This window comes from Mustela erminea, chromosome 2 (genome assembly GCF_009829155.1).
Source record: "Mustela erminea isolate mMusErm1 chromosome 2, mMusErm1.Pri, whole genome shotgun sequence".
Lineage (NCBI taxonomy): Eukaryota > Metazoa > Chordata > Mammalia > Carnivora > Mustelidae > Mustela > Mustela erminea.
Window position 1 is genome coordinate 73,086,720 of NC_045615.1, and position 15,388 is coordinate 73,102,107.

General features: G+C 34.5%; 1 protein-coding gene across 1 annotated transcript in view; it reads left to right on the plus strand.

Annotated features, from left to right (window-relative positions):
• Positions 1-15,388, plus strand: part of LOC116582237 (extensin-like) — a 95,620-nt gene that overhangs the window by 43,076 nt on the left and 37,156 nt on the right. The window contains exon 3 of the mRNA XM_032329691.1: positions 10,199-10,228. Within this exon, the coding sequence (XP_032185582.1) occupies positions 10,199-10,228 (30 nt within the window). The remainder of the gene's footprint in view (positions 1-10,198; positions 10,229-15,388) is intronic.

Consider the following 15,388-nt stretch of genomic DNA (forward strand, 5'->3'; position numbering starts at 1 on the left):
GGTAACGTCTAAGATTTATCCAGGCTGTTGTGTGTATTATTTTTTTCTTTTCTTTTCATCACCATGTAATAACCTACAGCATGTTCAGCCACAGTTTGTTTTTCCATTCACTGGTAGATGGACATATAGGTTGCTTGCAGCTTTGAGTTATTCTGAATAAAGCAGCTGTAAATATTCATGTATATATCTGCGTAAACATATATTTTCATCTCAATTTGGTAAGTACCAAAGTGTAGAATTCCTGGTTTTCCCAGTATGTGTTTGTTTTACTCTATATGATATAGCAATAGTGTTTTCAAAAGTGGTTAACAGTCTGGACACCCATCAGCTTTGTGTGAAAGTTTCCCTTACTCCTGTCCTCACCATACCTGAGGATTTTAACTATAGCCATTTTAGTTGATGCATGTTTAGTTGTGGTATCCTAATTTCTGCTTTTTTTCTGATGGCTAGTAATGTTTAGCATCTTTTCACATAAAAAATTGCCATTGCTTATCTTCCCTTGTGAAGTGTGTATATGTATCTTATTGATTTTTTAATTGGACCATACATTATTTGTTAGTTGTAAGAGTTCTTTATTTATCTTGTATAGGAACCCATTGTGAGATCTGCAAAAAATTTCCCTAAGTCTATACTTTGCTTTCTCTTTCCTTAGCTATGCCTTTCAAAAAGAAAACATTTTTAATGTTGATGAAATTTATTTTATCACTTTTTGTGCATTTTATTTCTTCTGTTGTTTAAAAAAATATTAACCTAATCTAATTCTCAAGAATTTTTTCTGATTTTTTTCTTACCTTCCACATTGATGTCTGTATATGATAATAAAGATACACATTCCTTTTTATGTTTTTTAAAAGACTTTATTTATTTATTTGAGAGAGAATGAGTGAGGAAGAGAGACAGCATGTGCACAAGCAAGCACGAGTAGGGGGAGGGGCAAAGGGAGAAGGAAAAGTAGACTCCCCACTTAGCAGGGAGCCTGATGCAGAGCTTGAGCTCAGGACCCTGAGGTCATGACGTGAGCCAAAGGCAGAAGCTTAACCAACTGAGCCACCCAGGCACCCTAAGATATGTTTTATTTTAGAAATTTTTAGGTGAAATGAAAGGAATTTAAGCAGTATTATTTTAGGAAAAAGCAGTGTATTGAATTAAATATATTGCCAATAAGTCTAATCAAGAGTATTGTTTTGCCTGTTATTTTTCTTAAAGTAAGTTTTGACTATTTATGTTCTCATAATTGTAAAAAATATGTATATTCCACTATAATTCCCTTTGGGGACTGTGCTAACTAAAGTAAGCTGATGAGAACCATAATAAGGTAGAGAGATTGATAATAACATAAAATCACTTAGAATTAATTTACTTAGAAAAATGGCCTTAATAAAACTGTAGGAATTGATAAGTACTACCTATAGATTACCTCTTCCAAATTCTTTTTCCAAAATTTTCTATAGAGTTATCATATTTTAAATAAACTCTAATTTAAAGAAATGTCCATGATACTGTGCCTCAACTATGATATTATGTAAGGTTGTTACTACTGAGAATTTATTTGGCAGTTTCTTTTTTTCTACATTAATTGGAATTTAGATCTTTCAAGAAATGGTGCCTTCATTTTCTTCCAAATGCATTTATGATCCCTAAATAGGTGTAACAATACATCTCACAACAAGGTAAGTTACAGAAATGTTAAATAGTCTGATTTGCACATCAAAACAAATTGAATTTTTTTGAAATTAAGTATTTATTCATAAAATATGGAGATTTTCTTATTATTGAATTTTATAATATCTACATATTTCTTGTAGTTAAGGAAGTGATTTAGTATATAGGGATTTTATTAATTAATTGTGAATATCTAATAATAAATATTTAATATTTAATAATATTTAATAATAAAAGATGAAGAAAAGAGAAGTCCTCCTTTTCTCAGGTGAATGGTAAATTCATAACTGTATTTGTAGTGTATTGTATTTTCCAGAGATGGCTACATATCCCTTCTCACTTGCTGTTTTTACAATATGACTTGTACTCTTGAACCTAAGAGGTGGGATCTATGTTCCCTCCTTTTGAATCTGGTTTAGAATAGTAATGTTTGTCTCCATAGAAAATGGTAGAAGCAAATTCTATGTAATTTCAGTGCTAGATCTTAAAAATGTTATCGGTTTCTATCTGGCTTTTTCTCTGTCAGGACACATGGAGATGGAGCCCAGTCACTTTGCTTCAGGAAGCCTGAGGCAGTCTATCAGGAGAGACCACATAGATAGGAAGTGAAGTTCTTAGGTGACTGCCACTATCAACCATTAGATTTGTGAGTAAATTATCCTTCAAAAGATTTTAGGTCTCAGTATTTGGGTTTCACGCATGAAGCTACAGACATTCTAGAACAAAGACAAATTATCTCTGCTATGCGTGAAGTTCTGACCACAGAATCAGAGATTGCTTTATGTAATTAGGTTTTATAAGTTATAAAAGTTATAAAGTTAATTTCTGTCTATGCATTAGTATGTTTCACCTCACTAATAATCCATTTAGGTCAATTTTATTAGGTTTAAATTTTTTTGAAGATGGTCTTAGTAATGGAGTTAACAATATGAAATAAGCTCCTATACCTTATAGAAGAGAATTGGGCATTAGAAACACCGAGAGTTTACCCATCTCTGACTTCATGATTTGACAGATGGGACCACAGTTAAAGATCCTAGCCCCTGCCATAGATTATAGTTGTTCTGGTTGGCCCATGTTTTCTATTTCTGTGTTTTGCTACTATCACCAACCTCTTTGGATTCTGATTAGTAGGAATGAAATGGCAAGTTTATAACTGCATCTCAGAATTACCAGACAAAAATAAGAGTGTGTTGGAAACAAAGATGATTTATCCTTGCTAAGTAGGTGAAAAAGTGAAGAGAAAGAGAAACCTGTACAATAAATATGAGAGAAGAATTCATTGTCCTTTCCTAAATAAATCAGGCCTAGGAAAGACAAAATACTGGACAAGAAAGAGTATTTTAAGTTATGGAACAGGAATTTCAAAAGGCATGCTCAGTGGGGTTTGTTGAAAAAGAGAAGCGTGTTATTAGGGAGAAAGAGAAACCAAAGCCCTGCGAATATGAGAATCCAAGAGGGAAAATTCTTGGCAAAGGAAAATGATGCTGAAGTAAAATAGGGCCATGGAGCTTGGTGAATTTTGTACTGTTCATCACCTGGAGACTGATGAGTATTGCTGGTTCACAGTGCTCAGCTAAGGCCAGTGGGCATTGGATGATTCTCTAGTCTGACCTTGGTGTTACTTTCCACTTTGCTTACAGTGATGGGTACTCACAGTGGCAGGCAGAAGCCAGAGAGTATGGCCATAAGAATTTTGTGACTTGGAGCAGAGTTTAGGTGCCAGCATGAAGAAGCTGGGTTGTGTGTCACATGCCTACAAGTGGCAGAGCAGAGTGGTCTGACTTGACGAGAATACATAAGTTACAACAATTCAGTACAGTATTTATCTTGAATATATAGTTGGTTTTGCAGAAAGAATAAACACAGTTGTTCTCTATGGCTTGATTTCTGGGTAAAACAGGTGTGATTGCTGGCAACAGTGGAAGATGGCAGAAGTTGACAGCACAGTCATTAACATAAGTGAGCTCAGCATCCTATTCTAGAGGGTTAATGGAGAAGAGGGATCAAATGACAGCTGTGGTTTGAAAACTGAGTAGATTATAGAGTTGGTCATACCTAATAACAGGTGGTGATGAAGGAAGGAAAAGAGGTATACAGGAGACACTGAAGTTGAGTTTTAGATCTTTCATGAGAGAAAGAAGCAAGACCTTTAAAAATTACCATCATTCTTTTTTTTTTTTTCTTTTAATCTTGGGCTTATGTGGAGTCAGAAATATGGGTAATATCAATGACTACTTGAGTATCCAGTTTATTCTTAACAATACTTACAACCCATTGTATAGTTTCTGTATTTTTTTTTGAAACTGTTCTTTTCCTAATAATCTTTGTCTATAATAGAAGTTAAAACATTTTCCTTTTGCAGTGAATGTTAGTTTTCTTTTTATTCAAAGCTTTCTTGAAATTCTCCCATTTTAACATGTACCCAATTTGTATTTTAATTTACTTCCGTTTATTTTTTCACAGCTAATATTTTGGATTGTTTTAAACTATTTTCAAAATAATTCCTACACTGGATTTTGTTTGTTTGTTTTGTAGAGCATTAATTTTTCAACTCTGAATGTATGTTGCAATTCCTGGGAGAGAATATCTATGAGTGACTCACAACTAAGTGGTTTTAATGTACAGATAAGGATGAGAATCATTGCTTTTCATATTTTCATATCTCAGAGTGTTTCATAGGCCTTCTGAGTGATTTTAATATGGCTTTAATAAATAGATAAGAATAAGATCTTAGAATATTTTTTTTAAAGATTTTATTTATTTATTTGACAGAGATCACAGGTAGACAAAGAGGGACAGGCAGAGAGAGAGGGGGAAGCAGGCTCCCTGCTGAGCAGAGAGCCCGATGCGGGGCTCAATCCCAGGACCCTGAGATCATGACCTGAGCCGAAGGCAGAGGCTTTAACCCACTGAGCCACCCAGGCGCCCCAGATCTTAGAATATTTTAATGGGAATACTCAATTAGGTATTAATTAGGAATCAATTAGAAATTAAAAATTACCATTATTTATTATTTACTTTTACTATGCTTTTTATATAGATGAAAAATCCTACAGTAGAATTTGGTCAGCACTATCTCAGCTTTCACTGAAGGAGGAATCATGAAGAGTCCATCATAAATAGTAATACTTGTCTGTAATACAGAATTTCATACCTGAAACCAAGAGTCCATTGATTAACTGAGAGAGCCACATAGGTATCCTATGCTCTCTAATATCTTGAAATTATTTTCTACATTAGTCAATTCATAGGAGTATTTTTAGTGATGAGTCACCGGCAGCTTCTTCATGATCTTTTCATCACCAAATGCAGGTTCTTTTCTTAATAAAAAGTAAAATGAATCTCGTAGACTCAGCCACCAGTAAACCTGATGAAAATATTTGTTATTTTTGTTTATTTAGTTATTGAAATAGTCTGTATATAAATAGTTATAGTGGCCACATTTATTCTGTTTTTAAACACTTGGAAAGGTTGCTAGGAAAATTTCATGCATAACTTGATTTTTTTCTGGATTTCTTTTATATGCCATCTGTTAATTGATAACATTAATAGTTTTCCTTATAATGTTTTGTCTCAGGCTAATCTGTTTACTATTCTCAGCGAAAGCAATCCTTAAAAAAATCTGAATTTTGTTCCTTTGGATTGCTTGCTGAAAAATGTTAGAAACCTGCTCATTCATTCAAGATTGTAATTCCTGTTTGTTTAGTTGTTGCTTCATTTCTCCTTGTAATGATTCCTTGCTTAAATCACTTATTTATTTTATAATTCAACTGTATAGACAGAGCCATACAAGATACTCTGAATAATTTCTTTGATAGTTCAAAAACATGAGATCTATTCTGCCAGTACAGTGTTTCAGATTTTACTTCTATTCTTCTAGACTGGCAAACAGCTGGGTGAAGGAAGTTACTATAGAAAGATACCAGTTGTCTTCATGACAGCCTGCTATGATTTGAGTTGATGTCTAGATACTAAATTAGTGGCTAGTTATTGAGATATCATGCATACCCAAGGAAAGTCGTATGAAGGAAAGTGTATAAATTTTGTAGTCAGATAAATCTGAAGCCAGAATCTGTTGCTAATTTTAATACACTAAATGGCAGTGGATGTGGAATTAATTATTCCTCAACCTAAGTGGTAGAGTTGCTTTTAGAATTAGGTCTGAAAAATTATTGAAATTTTTCAATAGTGTTTAAAACATCAAATGGCATTATTATTAACTACTAGTGTTATTATTTGTATTAAATATCTAAGGATAGTCTAGATATCTTATTTTTTTTTTTCCTTTGAATGTTTCTCCTTTTAGTAAATATCCTATCCTCTATTTTGGTCAACTAAAATGGATGTCTGTCTTGTTTTCTTTCTCAACCTAGTCTGCACTCCAGTCTCAATCATCTTTTTTTCTGAGTTCAGCATTATATCTGCTTGATTTTCAGACTTTGACTTGAGATTTGGGTAAAAGAAGGAAAGGAGAACTTCGTTTCTACTCCTATTGAACTGTTTGCATTTCAACTGTATTTAGGCCTTACATACAAATCATATTTTCTGTGGTTCCAAAATTCATCCTTCAATTTGTTTGTAGCTCACAAACAAAATATGAAAATGACTTATGTCCCACTTCCCCCATATGACTAAACAGAGGCCAGGGACTTCTTTATTTTCATAGCTGCTAGTACTTCTGCAAACCATAAAAACTGAAAAAGGCATAGGAACCACAAAGGAAATTGGACTTGAAAGGCATATATAAGAAGGAAAATTAAATAAAAGGAAGTCTAGGAGCTACCCTATGACCCAGCAAATTGCACTACTGGGTATTTACCTTAAAGATACAAACATAGTGATCTGAAAGGGCACAGGCATCCAAATGTTTATAGCAGCAATGTCCACAATAGCCAAATTATGGAAAGAACCTAGATGTCTTTCAACAGATGAATGGATAAAGAAAATGTGGTACACACACACACACACACACACACACACACACACACACACAATGGAATACTATGCAGCCATCAAAAGAAATGAAATCTTGCCATTTGTGACGACATAGATGAAACCAGAGGGTATTATGCTTAGTGAAATAAATGAATAGGAGAAAGACAACTATCGTATAATCTCCCTGATATGAGGAAGTGGAGATGCAACAAACCATAAGAGACTCTTAATCTCACTGAACAAACTGAGGGTTGCCGGGGGGGATGGGGGTCTGGAGAGGGTGGTGGGGTTATGGACATTGGGGGGGGGTGTGTGCTGTGGTGAGTGCTGTGAAGTGTGTAAATCTGGTGATTCACAGATCTGTACCTCTGGGGCTAATAATACATTATATGTTTATTAAAAAAAAAAAAGGAAGTCTAGGGATACATGTCAAAATGAGAACTGTTTCACTGCACATGCATCTTCTATGGGGTTGGCTTATCGTCTATTCAATACTGACCTTTTTACAGGTTTCCTTTGTGACTCTATAGTCAAGATTTGGAAGCTGTAGGATCCTTACTAATATCTTATGTCATATTACTCTACCTTTAGAGTAGTAGTCTTGAAATAAATTCCCTAGTATATGGTTGAACTTTTAACCAAAAAACCTCCACAATAAATGGAAACTATAAGGAAAGAGAAGCTGAGAGGTCTCCTTGCTTTAGGTTTGAGTTTTGACTATTGCTAGAATAACCAAGATTCTAGGAATGATGTTAGATATCTAAAAATAAAATTAAAATTTTGTGAGTCTTGTTCTCATGAACTTTGTAAGCTAACAGGAATAGTTGAACATTAAATATAAATATACAATGTAAATGTAAATTTTTAAAAGTCATATTAAACTGGTATTTTAAAAAGCAAGATGTCAAATAATTGCAAAGCCTATCCAAGTTAAGCTAGGAAGCTCTTTATGCTTTTCATTGGAAATTTCATTTTTGGCAATTTCTGAAAGATCTTTAAGTTTAGTAGCTGTGAGAGTCTGAAGCCCATTTAAACAAATCTTGATAATCTTTGGGATTAAATTTTTTTTTTTTTTTACTATGAAAAATCATGTTGTAAAATAATGCTTAGTACTTTTTTCAGCCTTGTTGATACATAGTTTAAATTACAAAATAGATCTATTTAAAGGGTAAATCTTGATACTTTGTAATTGTATAGTCATGTAAAGGTTTTGAAATTCATAGGTTTTGAAATTCTTATATGTTACGTTTGTTATTGTATTTATTTTATTGTTGATTAGCATTTCATAGTTGGATAAAGTCAGATCCATTTACAACATCTGCTGATACCTGTGAGATATTGTTTTATCCATTCACAACACTTGTTAATATCACATCAAATTTCTTCTAAAAAACTTTTCAGTTTCGGGAAGCAATCAAGCTCATACTTACTATGCTACTCAGAAAAAAGTTGTAAAAAACTGTATAAGGCCTAGATTTTATCTTTTCTACAAACTTAAATACTAGGCTGCTGTAGTTCAGGAATGATAGAAGACACAAGACTCATGGGTCAGAGACAGGGATATAGCATTTTGTTGATAACGGTAAGAGTAGCGAGAATTTAAGCATATGTGCACTCTCCCCAGACTCCAATTCCCACAAAGCAAAGTGAAGAGGTACAGGTGATAACAGTGCATGCAGTGGGGTGTGTTACAGGAAAAAAATACCAAATATAGGGAAACTGAATCTTATAAGATTACTAAATCTCACTGACCTTGCTTCAGTAAGAGACATTATTTTTAGATAGTTCAGTGAGAAAACTTTCCCACTGATTCAGAGAGAAAAATTTCCCACTGATTCAGAGAATGATACAGTCTTTACCTGATACAGTCTTTACCTTCTAAGGCTATTTGTTCTTGTTTCCTTTTTAAAAAATCTTATTTATTTATTTATTTAAGAGAGACAGTGCAAGTGAGGGGAGGGGCAGGGGATGAAGGTAAAGAATCTCCAGCAGACTCTGTACTGGGCATGGAGCCTGATTCAAGGCTTGATCTCATAACCCTGAGATCATGACCTGAGCCAAAACCAAGAATGGGATGCTCATCCAATGATCCATCCGATGTCCCTCTTCTAAAGGTATTTGTAAGAAAAGGACAATTAATATATCTTATGGCAAGATATCCAGAAATATGAGATACCTTGGAGAATTGTCTCTCAACAGTGTTCACCACTAGTTTCTACATCTTTTTTGGCTTCTAGTGAATGTTTCCATCAGTACACAACTTGGTTAACCTCTTTGGTAAATCTGATCAACCAAGGATGGACAAAATTTGTTGATTTTGTGTCACACAATATTTAATTAATATAAATATCATTAAGACTCCAAGAAACATAAGACCATTTGTATAATTAAACCCAGCAATAACACCAAGATCCCAGACCCAACCAGCTTAATAAATCTCATAAACTATTGGTGTGTACCTTAGAAATCCAAGCATCTTTCTCTATAATTTCAGTTAGCTTTTTCACTTGGACTAAGGCATTAATTAACACATGGGGAAGCAAAATATATTAGACATTATACAGACTTTATCTTGGCTTTTAAGGAGGACATTTAGGACAATTCCATCATTAATAACAACCATGGCCATTGAATTAAGGCTCACATGAATGACTTACAGGCTGAAGTGGTATCATTGATCATCTAAAATCAGAAGAAATTTTACACCAGTTCTTTTAAGTGTATGGTTCTCAACTTAGGAATTACTATCCATATAATGTTATTCCTCTGGAAAACTCCTCAGTTAACTAAGAGTAGCCTGAGTTTGGAGACATTTCTATAATCATGAAGGTACTACACATACCATCTTATTCATCTACTGGTGATATCTCATTAAACTCTATGGTATTTTGTAACAGCTCTTAAAATGTAAGTCATGATTTTTCTACAAGATAAGTCCATTAAAGCTTTGTTTTCATATAAAATATATGATACCTTCAGGGTTATTAATGATCCTGGAAATAAAATGTTGCCTGCAATTGGTGGGGACCCCAATAAGATCTATATCAACTGAGGGCATAGATTGACAGCACTTCCTTCTTGCCTCATGACTAGTTAGTAGATCTTAAGGTCACCAAATAGTTAAAATAATTGAGCAGTTTTACTTTTATAAGGAGTCATTTGGAGGATAATGGCAAACTTTGAGAGTCAGTTAAATTTGAGGTATTTTCAATACTTTTGGAGAGCTCACCAGGAATTTTCTTCTTGAACATGGCTCCAGGTATAGAAGTGGAAGAGATCATTAATGTTCATTTCCCCCTTCTATCTTCTCAAGCCTTAAGTTTGTTCCCCCACCTACTACTTGGGTTATTTCCATCCACTGCCATAAATCCCAGAGTGTCCCATTTCAATAACTATAATTCTTCCATTTTTTCACTTTTCTCTACTTACACCAAGACTGGTAGAAAAAAGAGTCAGGTGTAAGAGGAACAAAAATATTATCATAAAATTATGGAGAACTATATATCCCCTACTTTAGCTCACCTGAACAAGCGTAGGTGTAATATTCAGGGTGTACTCAACCAAGTGGTCATTTTCTTCTTTTTTTTTTTTTTTCCAGAGACACGACAACCCCAAAAAATAATCCAAGCAGCTGAGTGAGATTGTTTGAATCCCCTACACCTCTGTTAAGGAAGATAGCTATTTAGAAGGAGAAAGGGGAAAAAAAAATACCAAGGAGTATCCAGGGAAGAATCTAGAATTCTATAAAAAGGTTTGTATAACTCTTTACTACTTTAATCCTGATCATTCCTTAAGAAGTGGCAAAGACAAGAAAATTCTTTTGGGGGGACATTTATACCCAGTGACTAACTAAATTCCCTTGCTGAGGAGTATAGATCAAGAGGAGGTATGTCACTAATGTTTTGAGTTAATTTTTGAGTTGTTCCAATGGTCAAAAATATTAGATGACTGGGTGGTAGATAGCATGAAAAATATATTGAACACACTGATTATGAGTTCATTTTTGAGTGATTTTTACAATTAACATTATACCATTGTCAGACTATGAATGCTCTGGAAAGCCAAACATATAACACCCATTAGCAGTCAGTTGTTTGTGATAGAACAGCAACAGCATAATTAGAACTGTGTTGACAACAGTGAGGAAACACCAAATACCTGATAGTCAAACTGCTGGGAGCCAGAGGACAAGAGGATATGGTCTGCTTCACCTAGACAAATGAGTCAGATTTTTGACACCTAATATGGTCTCCTTCACCTAGACAAATGAGTCAGATTTTGACAGAAATAACAAATCTGGCATGCAGTGCCTAGCCTCTGCATCATTCTGCAATACATTGTGCCTTGTATTTTTATTGGTGGATGTGTTGTTTTATCTGGTATGATAATGAATCTAAGCAGCAATAGTGGCGATCTAGTTCTCTCATCAGAGAATTGCCCTTATTCTGGGCATTTATATTCATGACCCAAACAGTTCAGTCAACAACCATAATTTGTTTCCACAATCCACAGTCCAGATAGATTTATCTTTAATCTGCCAGTCTATAGATTTCCAAATAGCAGTCCAAACAGCTAGATCATTGAAAACCATCCAAGAGTCAATAAAAATGTAACAGTTTATCAAGGGGAATATTGGTCAGAGTCATGAGAACAGCCTTTATCTCTGCTTATATACTTTAACAACTGTGTGTACTTTCATTTCTGGATTACTTCTTCTTAAGCTGATCAGCCACAGTGGCCCAATAGACACCATTAGTTTCCAGATTAGCTGGATCATCAGTAAACCAACAAGGCCCAGCTATTTGGGAAACCTCTGTAAATCAAAGGTTTCAATGAATAATTACTGTTGCTTCAAGCAGCAGGGTGGGAATAAATTTATTTCAGAAATATCGATTCAGGTGGCTCAGTGGGTTAATCCTCTGCCTTCAGCTCAGGTCATGATCTCGGGATCCTGGGATCGAGTCCTACATTGGGCTCTCTGCTTGGCAGGGAGCTTGTTTCCTCCTCTCTCTCTCTCTCTCTCTCTCTGCCTGCTTCTCTGCCTACTTGAGATCTCTCTCTGTCAAACAAACAAATAAAATCTTAAAAAAAAAAAAGAAATATTCATTCAGTGTTTTCATCTAAACCTAGATGCTATAGGGTACATGTCAACTCTTAAACATACTATCTTCATTTGATAAGAGAGGGGAGTGGAAGACTTCCAATTTATTGTAGTCACCAAATCTGAGTTGACTCACCCAAAATGGGAACATCGGATATGTAAATTGCATGGTTTCTATGAATGAGACATTAAAATTTCAGTAAAAGTCCAGTAGTAATCTGCTCTTCAAAATGTTTTTCCTGGGGCGCCTGGGTGGCTCAGTGGGTTAAAGCCTCTGCCTTCGGCTCAGGTCATGATCCCAGCGTCCTGGGATCGAGCCCCACATCGGGCTCTCTGCTCAGCAGGGAGCCTGCTTCCTCCTCTCTCTCTGCCTGCCTCTCTGCTTACTTGTAATCTCTGTCTGTCAAATAAATAAATAAAATCTTAAAAAAAAAAAAAGTGTTTTTCCTGATAGCTATGTCAGAGAGGTGATGAGTACAACATCCCAAGGGACACCTTTTTCCAGAGTCTCCAAATCTCAAAGTCAACACCAGAGACATTTAACTCAAAGGAATCTTAAAGTTGTGTGTACCCAAAAGTACTTGTACTTTTCTACATGTGCCTCTTTCCAATCCAACTCCCCCCGCCCAGTACTTCATAGGACAAAGATATATAACAAGTATATTTCAACTACACATTCAGATGTAGAAACAACAGCAAATCAATTTGTCCAAAAGGAGTTATCCACTAGGTCATATTAATGTCCCTTTCCCAAAGTAAGATTTGTCCAAACTTACTCAATTTATAGTCATTAGAAAAGAAAAAGAAAAAGACCCTCAGTATGTTACTAACAGATTTGTTTTGTTTTATTCCAGAATCCAGGTGGGAGCTAAAATATAAATTTCAAATAATTAGACTTCATTTAGCTGAGAATAAAAGATAATAATTAGAGCTTCCCAGGCTGTCTCAGGGATTGTTTTTTATTAATACTTACAAGTATTGAAATAAATTTTGAGTTACCATCTGTTAATGAGATAATAGAAATACAGATTAGATGACTTTACAAACTTATTTTAGTCATACTACTGCAATAAGATGATAAACTGAAGAAATATATAGGCCACTCTATTTTCACTTAAGCCAATCTTATATAAAATTAAACATTTAAAAAATTAAAAATATTCCTCCAAGTTTCTTAGATACATTTTGGGACAAGAAATTATAAAATTCTGTCTGGGTAATTTGATATTTTATTTAGTGAACAGAAGATAATCTACTTTGAAATTGATATAAAAAATGGGTGTGTAATAGAGGAATACTAATGTTTGTAATTAGAGCAATTCTTTTTTTTTTTGTTTTGTTTTGTTTTTTGTTTTTTTTTGCATCTTATAAATCATTATTTTATTGATAAGTCTAGCAAATTTTTTTTTTAATTTCCAGCATAACAGTATTCATTATTTTTGCACCACACCCCGTGCTCCATGCAATCCGTGCCCTCTATAATACCCACCACCTGGTACCCCAACCTCCCACACCCATCCCTTCAAAACCCTCAGATTGTTTTTCAGAGTCCATAGTCTCTCATGGTTCACCTCCCCTTCCAATTTCCCCCAACTCCCTTCTCCACTCTAAGTCCCCATGTCCTCCATGCTATTTGTTATGCTCCACAAATAAGTGAAACCATATGATAATTGACTCTCAATTAGAGCAATTCTTAAAGCCAGATTATTTTGATTTGGGACTTTTATAAACCTATTTTATTATTAAGAATATTTTAAAATATGAATTTGATAGCTAATGTGACAGAAACTTTGCCCTTAAAAATTATAATAGTTAATTAATCACTTGTGTGGATTCACTTTTATGCTTTTTTAAATTAATATTCATTAAGATAGTTCTAATATGTCAGTTAAAAAGGGTCCATAGAGATGACATCAGAAAAAATAACAAACCTTCCAAATATTCTAACTTCCATAAAAGGAATGAGAAAACTGGGCAACAAAAAAAAAAATTAAAGATTTTATTTATTTATTTGACAGACAGAGATCACAAGGAGGCAAAGAGGCAGGCAGAGAGAAAGAAAGAGAGAAGCAGGCCTCCTGCCGAGCAGAGAAAGGCAAAAATTTTTAAAAAGTCTAATATCAGGGTTTTTTTTAAAACTCTGTAAATTAACTGAAGGCATGCAACAATCTAGTACATATTTATTTATTTATTTATATTTTTAAAAAAAATTTTAAAGACTTTATTTATTTATTTGACAGAGACAGATCACAAGTAGGCAGAAAGGCAGGCAGGAAGAGAGAGGGAAGCAGGCTCCCTCCTGAGCAGAGAGCTGGATGCAGATGTGGGGCAGGGTCCTGGACCCTCGATCATGACCTGAGCCAAAGGCAGAGGCTTTAACTCACTGAGCCACCGAGGCACCCAAATCTGGTACATATTTATTCAATAACAACAACAACAAAAAGGTACACTAAAAATATCTATTTAACACAAAAGAAAGCAGTAGTGTAAAAAGAAGATCCAAGAAAGTAAGACAAATAGAAAACAAATTGCAAAATAAGAGACATAACATCTACTATATCAATAATTATACTCAATTAAAATGGATTAGAAATTCCATTCAAAAAGGAGAGAATGATATATATTTATAAAACATTGTGATTCGTTGTGTGCTGAGAGACACACTTTCGATTCAAAAGCACAAATTGGTTGAAGTAAACATAAAACAAATAGAAAGAAAATAGATTGATTCTATTAGAATGGAACAGAAAGATATACATGTAAACAGTAATCAATTTTTCTGCATGTGGCTGTCCAATTTTCCCAACACCATTTATTGAAGAGGATGTCTTTTTTCCACTGGATATTCTTTCCTGCTTTGTCGAAGATTAGTTGACCATAGAATTGAGGGTCTATTTCTGGGCTCTCTATTCTGTTCCATTGATCTATGTGTCTGTTTTTGTGCCAGTACCATGTTGTCTTGTTGATGACAGCTTTGTAATAGAGCTTGAAGTCCAGAATTGTGATGCCACCAACGTTGGCTTTCTTTTTCAATATTCCTTTGGCTATTCGAGGTCTTTTCTGGTTCCCTATAAATTTTAAAATTATTTGTTCCATTTCTTTGAAAAAAATGGATGGTATTTTGATAGGAATTGCATTAAATGTGTATATTACTTCAGGTAGCATAGACACATGCAGAAAAATGAAATTGAACCATTTCATTACACCACACATGAAAATAGACTCAAAATGGATGAAGGACCTCAATGTGAGAAAGGAATCCATCAAAATCCTTGAGGAGAACACAGGCAACAACCTCTTTGACCTCAGCCACAGCAACATCTTCCTAGGAACATCGCCAAAGGCAAGGGAAGTAAGGCAAAAATGAACTATTGGGATTTCATCAAGATCAAAAGCTTTTGCACAGCAAAGGAAACAGTTAACAAAACCAAAAGACAACTGACAGAATTGGAGAAGATATTTGCAAATGACATATCAGATAAAGGGCTAGTGTCCAAAATCTATAAAGAACTTAGCAAACTCAACACCCAAAGAACAAATAACCCAATCAAGAAATGGGCAGAAGACATGAATAGACATTTCTGCAAAGAAGACATCTAGATGGCCAACAGACACATGAAAAAGTGCTCCACATCACTCGGCATCAGGGAAATACAAATCAAAACCATAATGAGATATCACCTCACA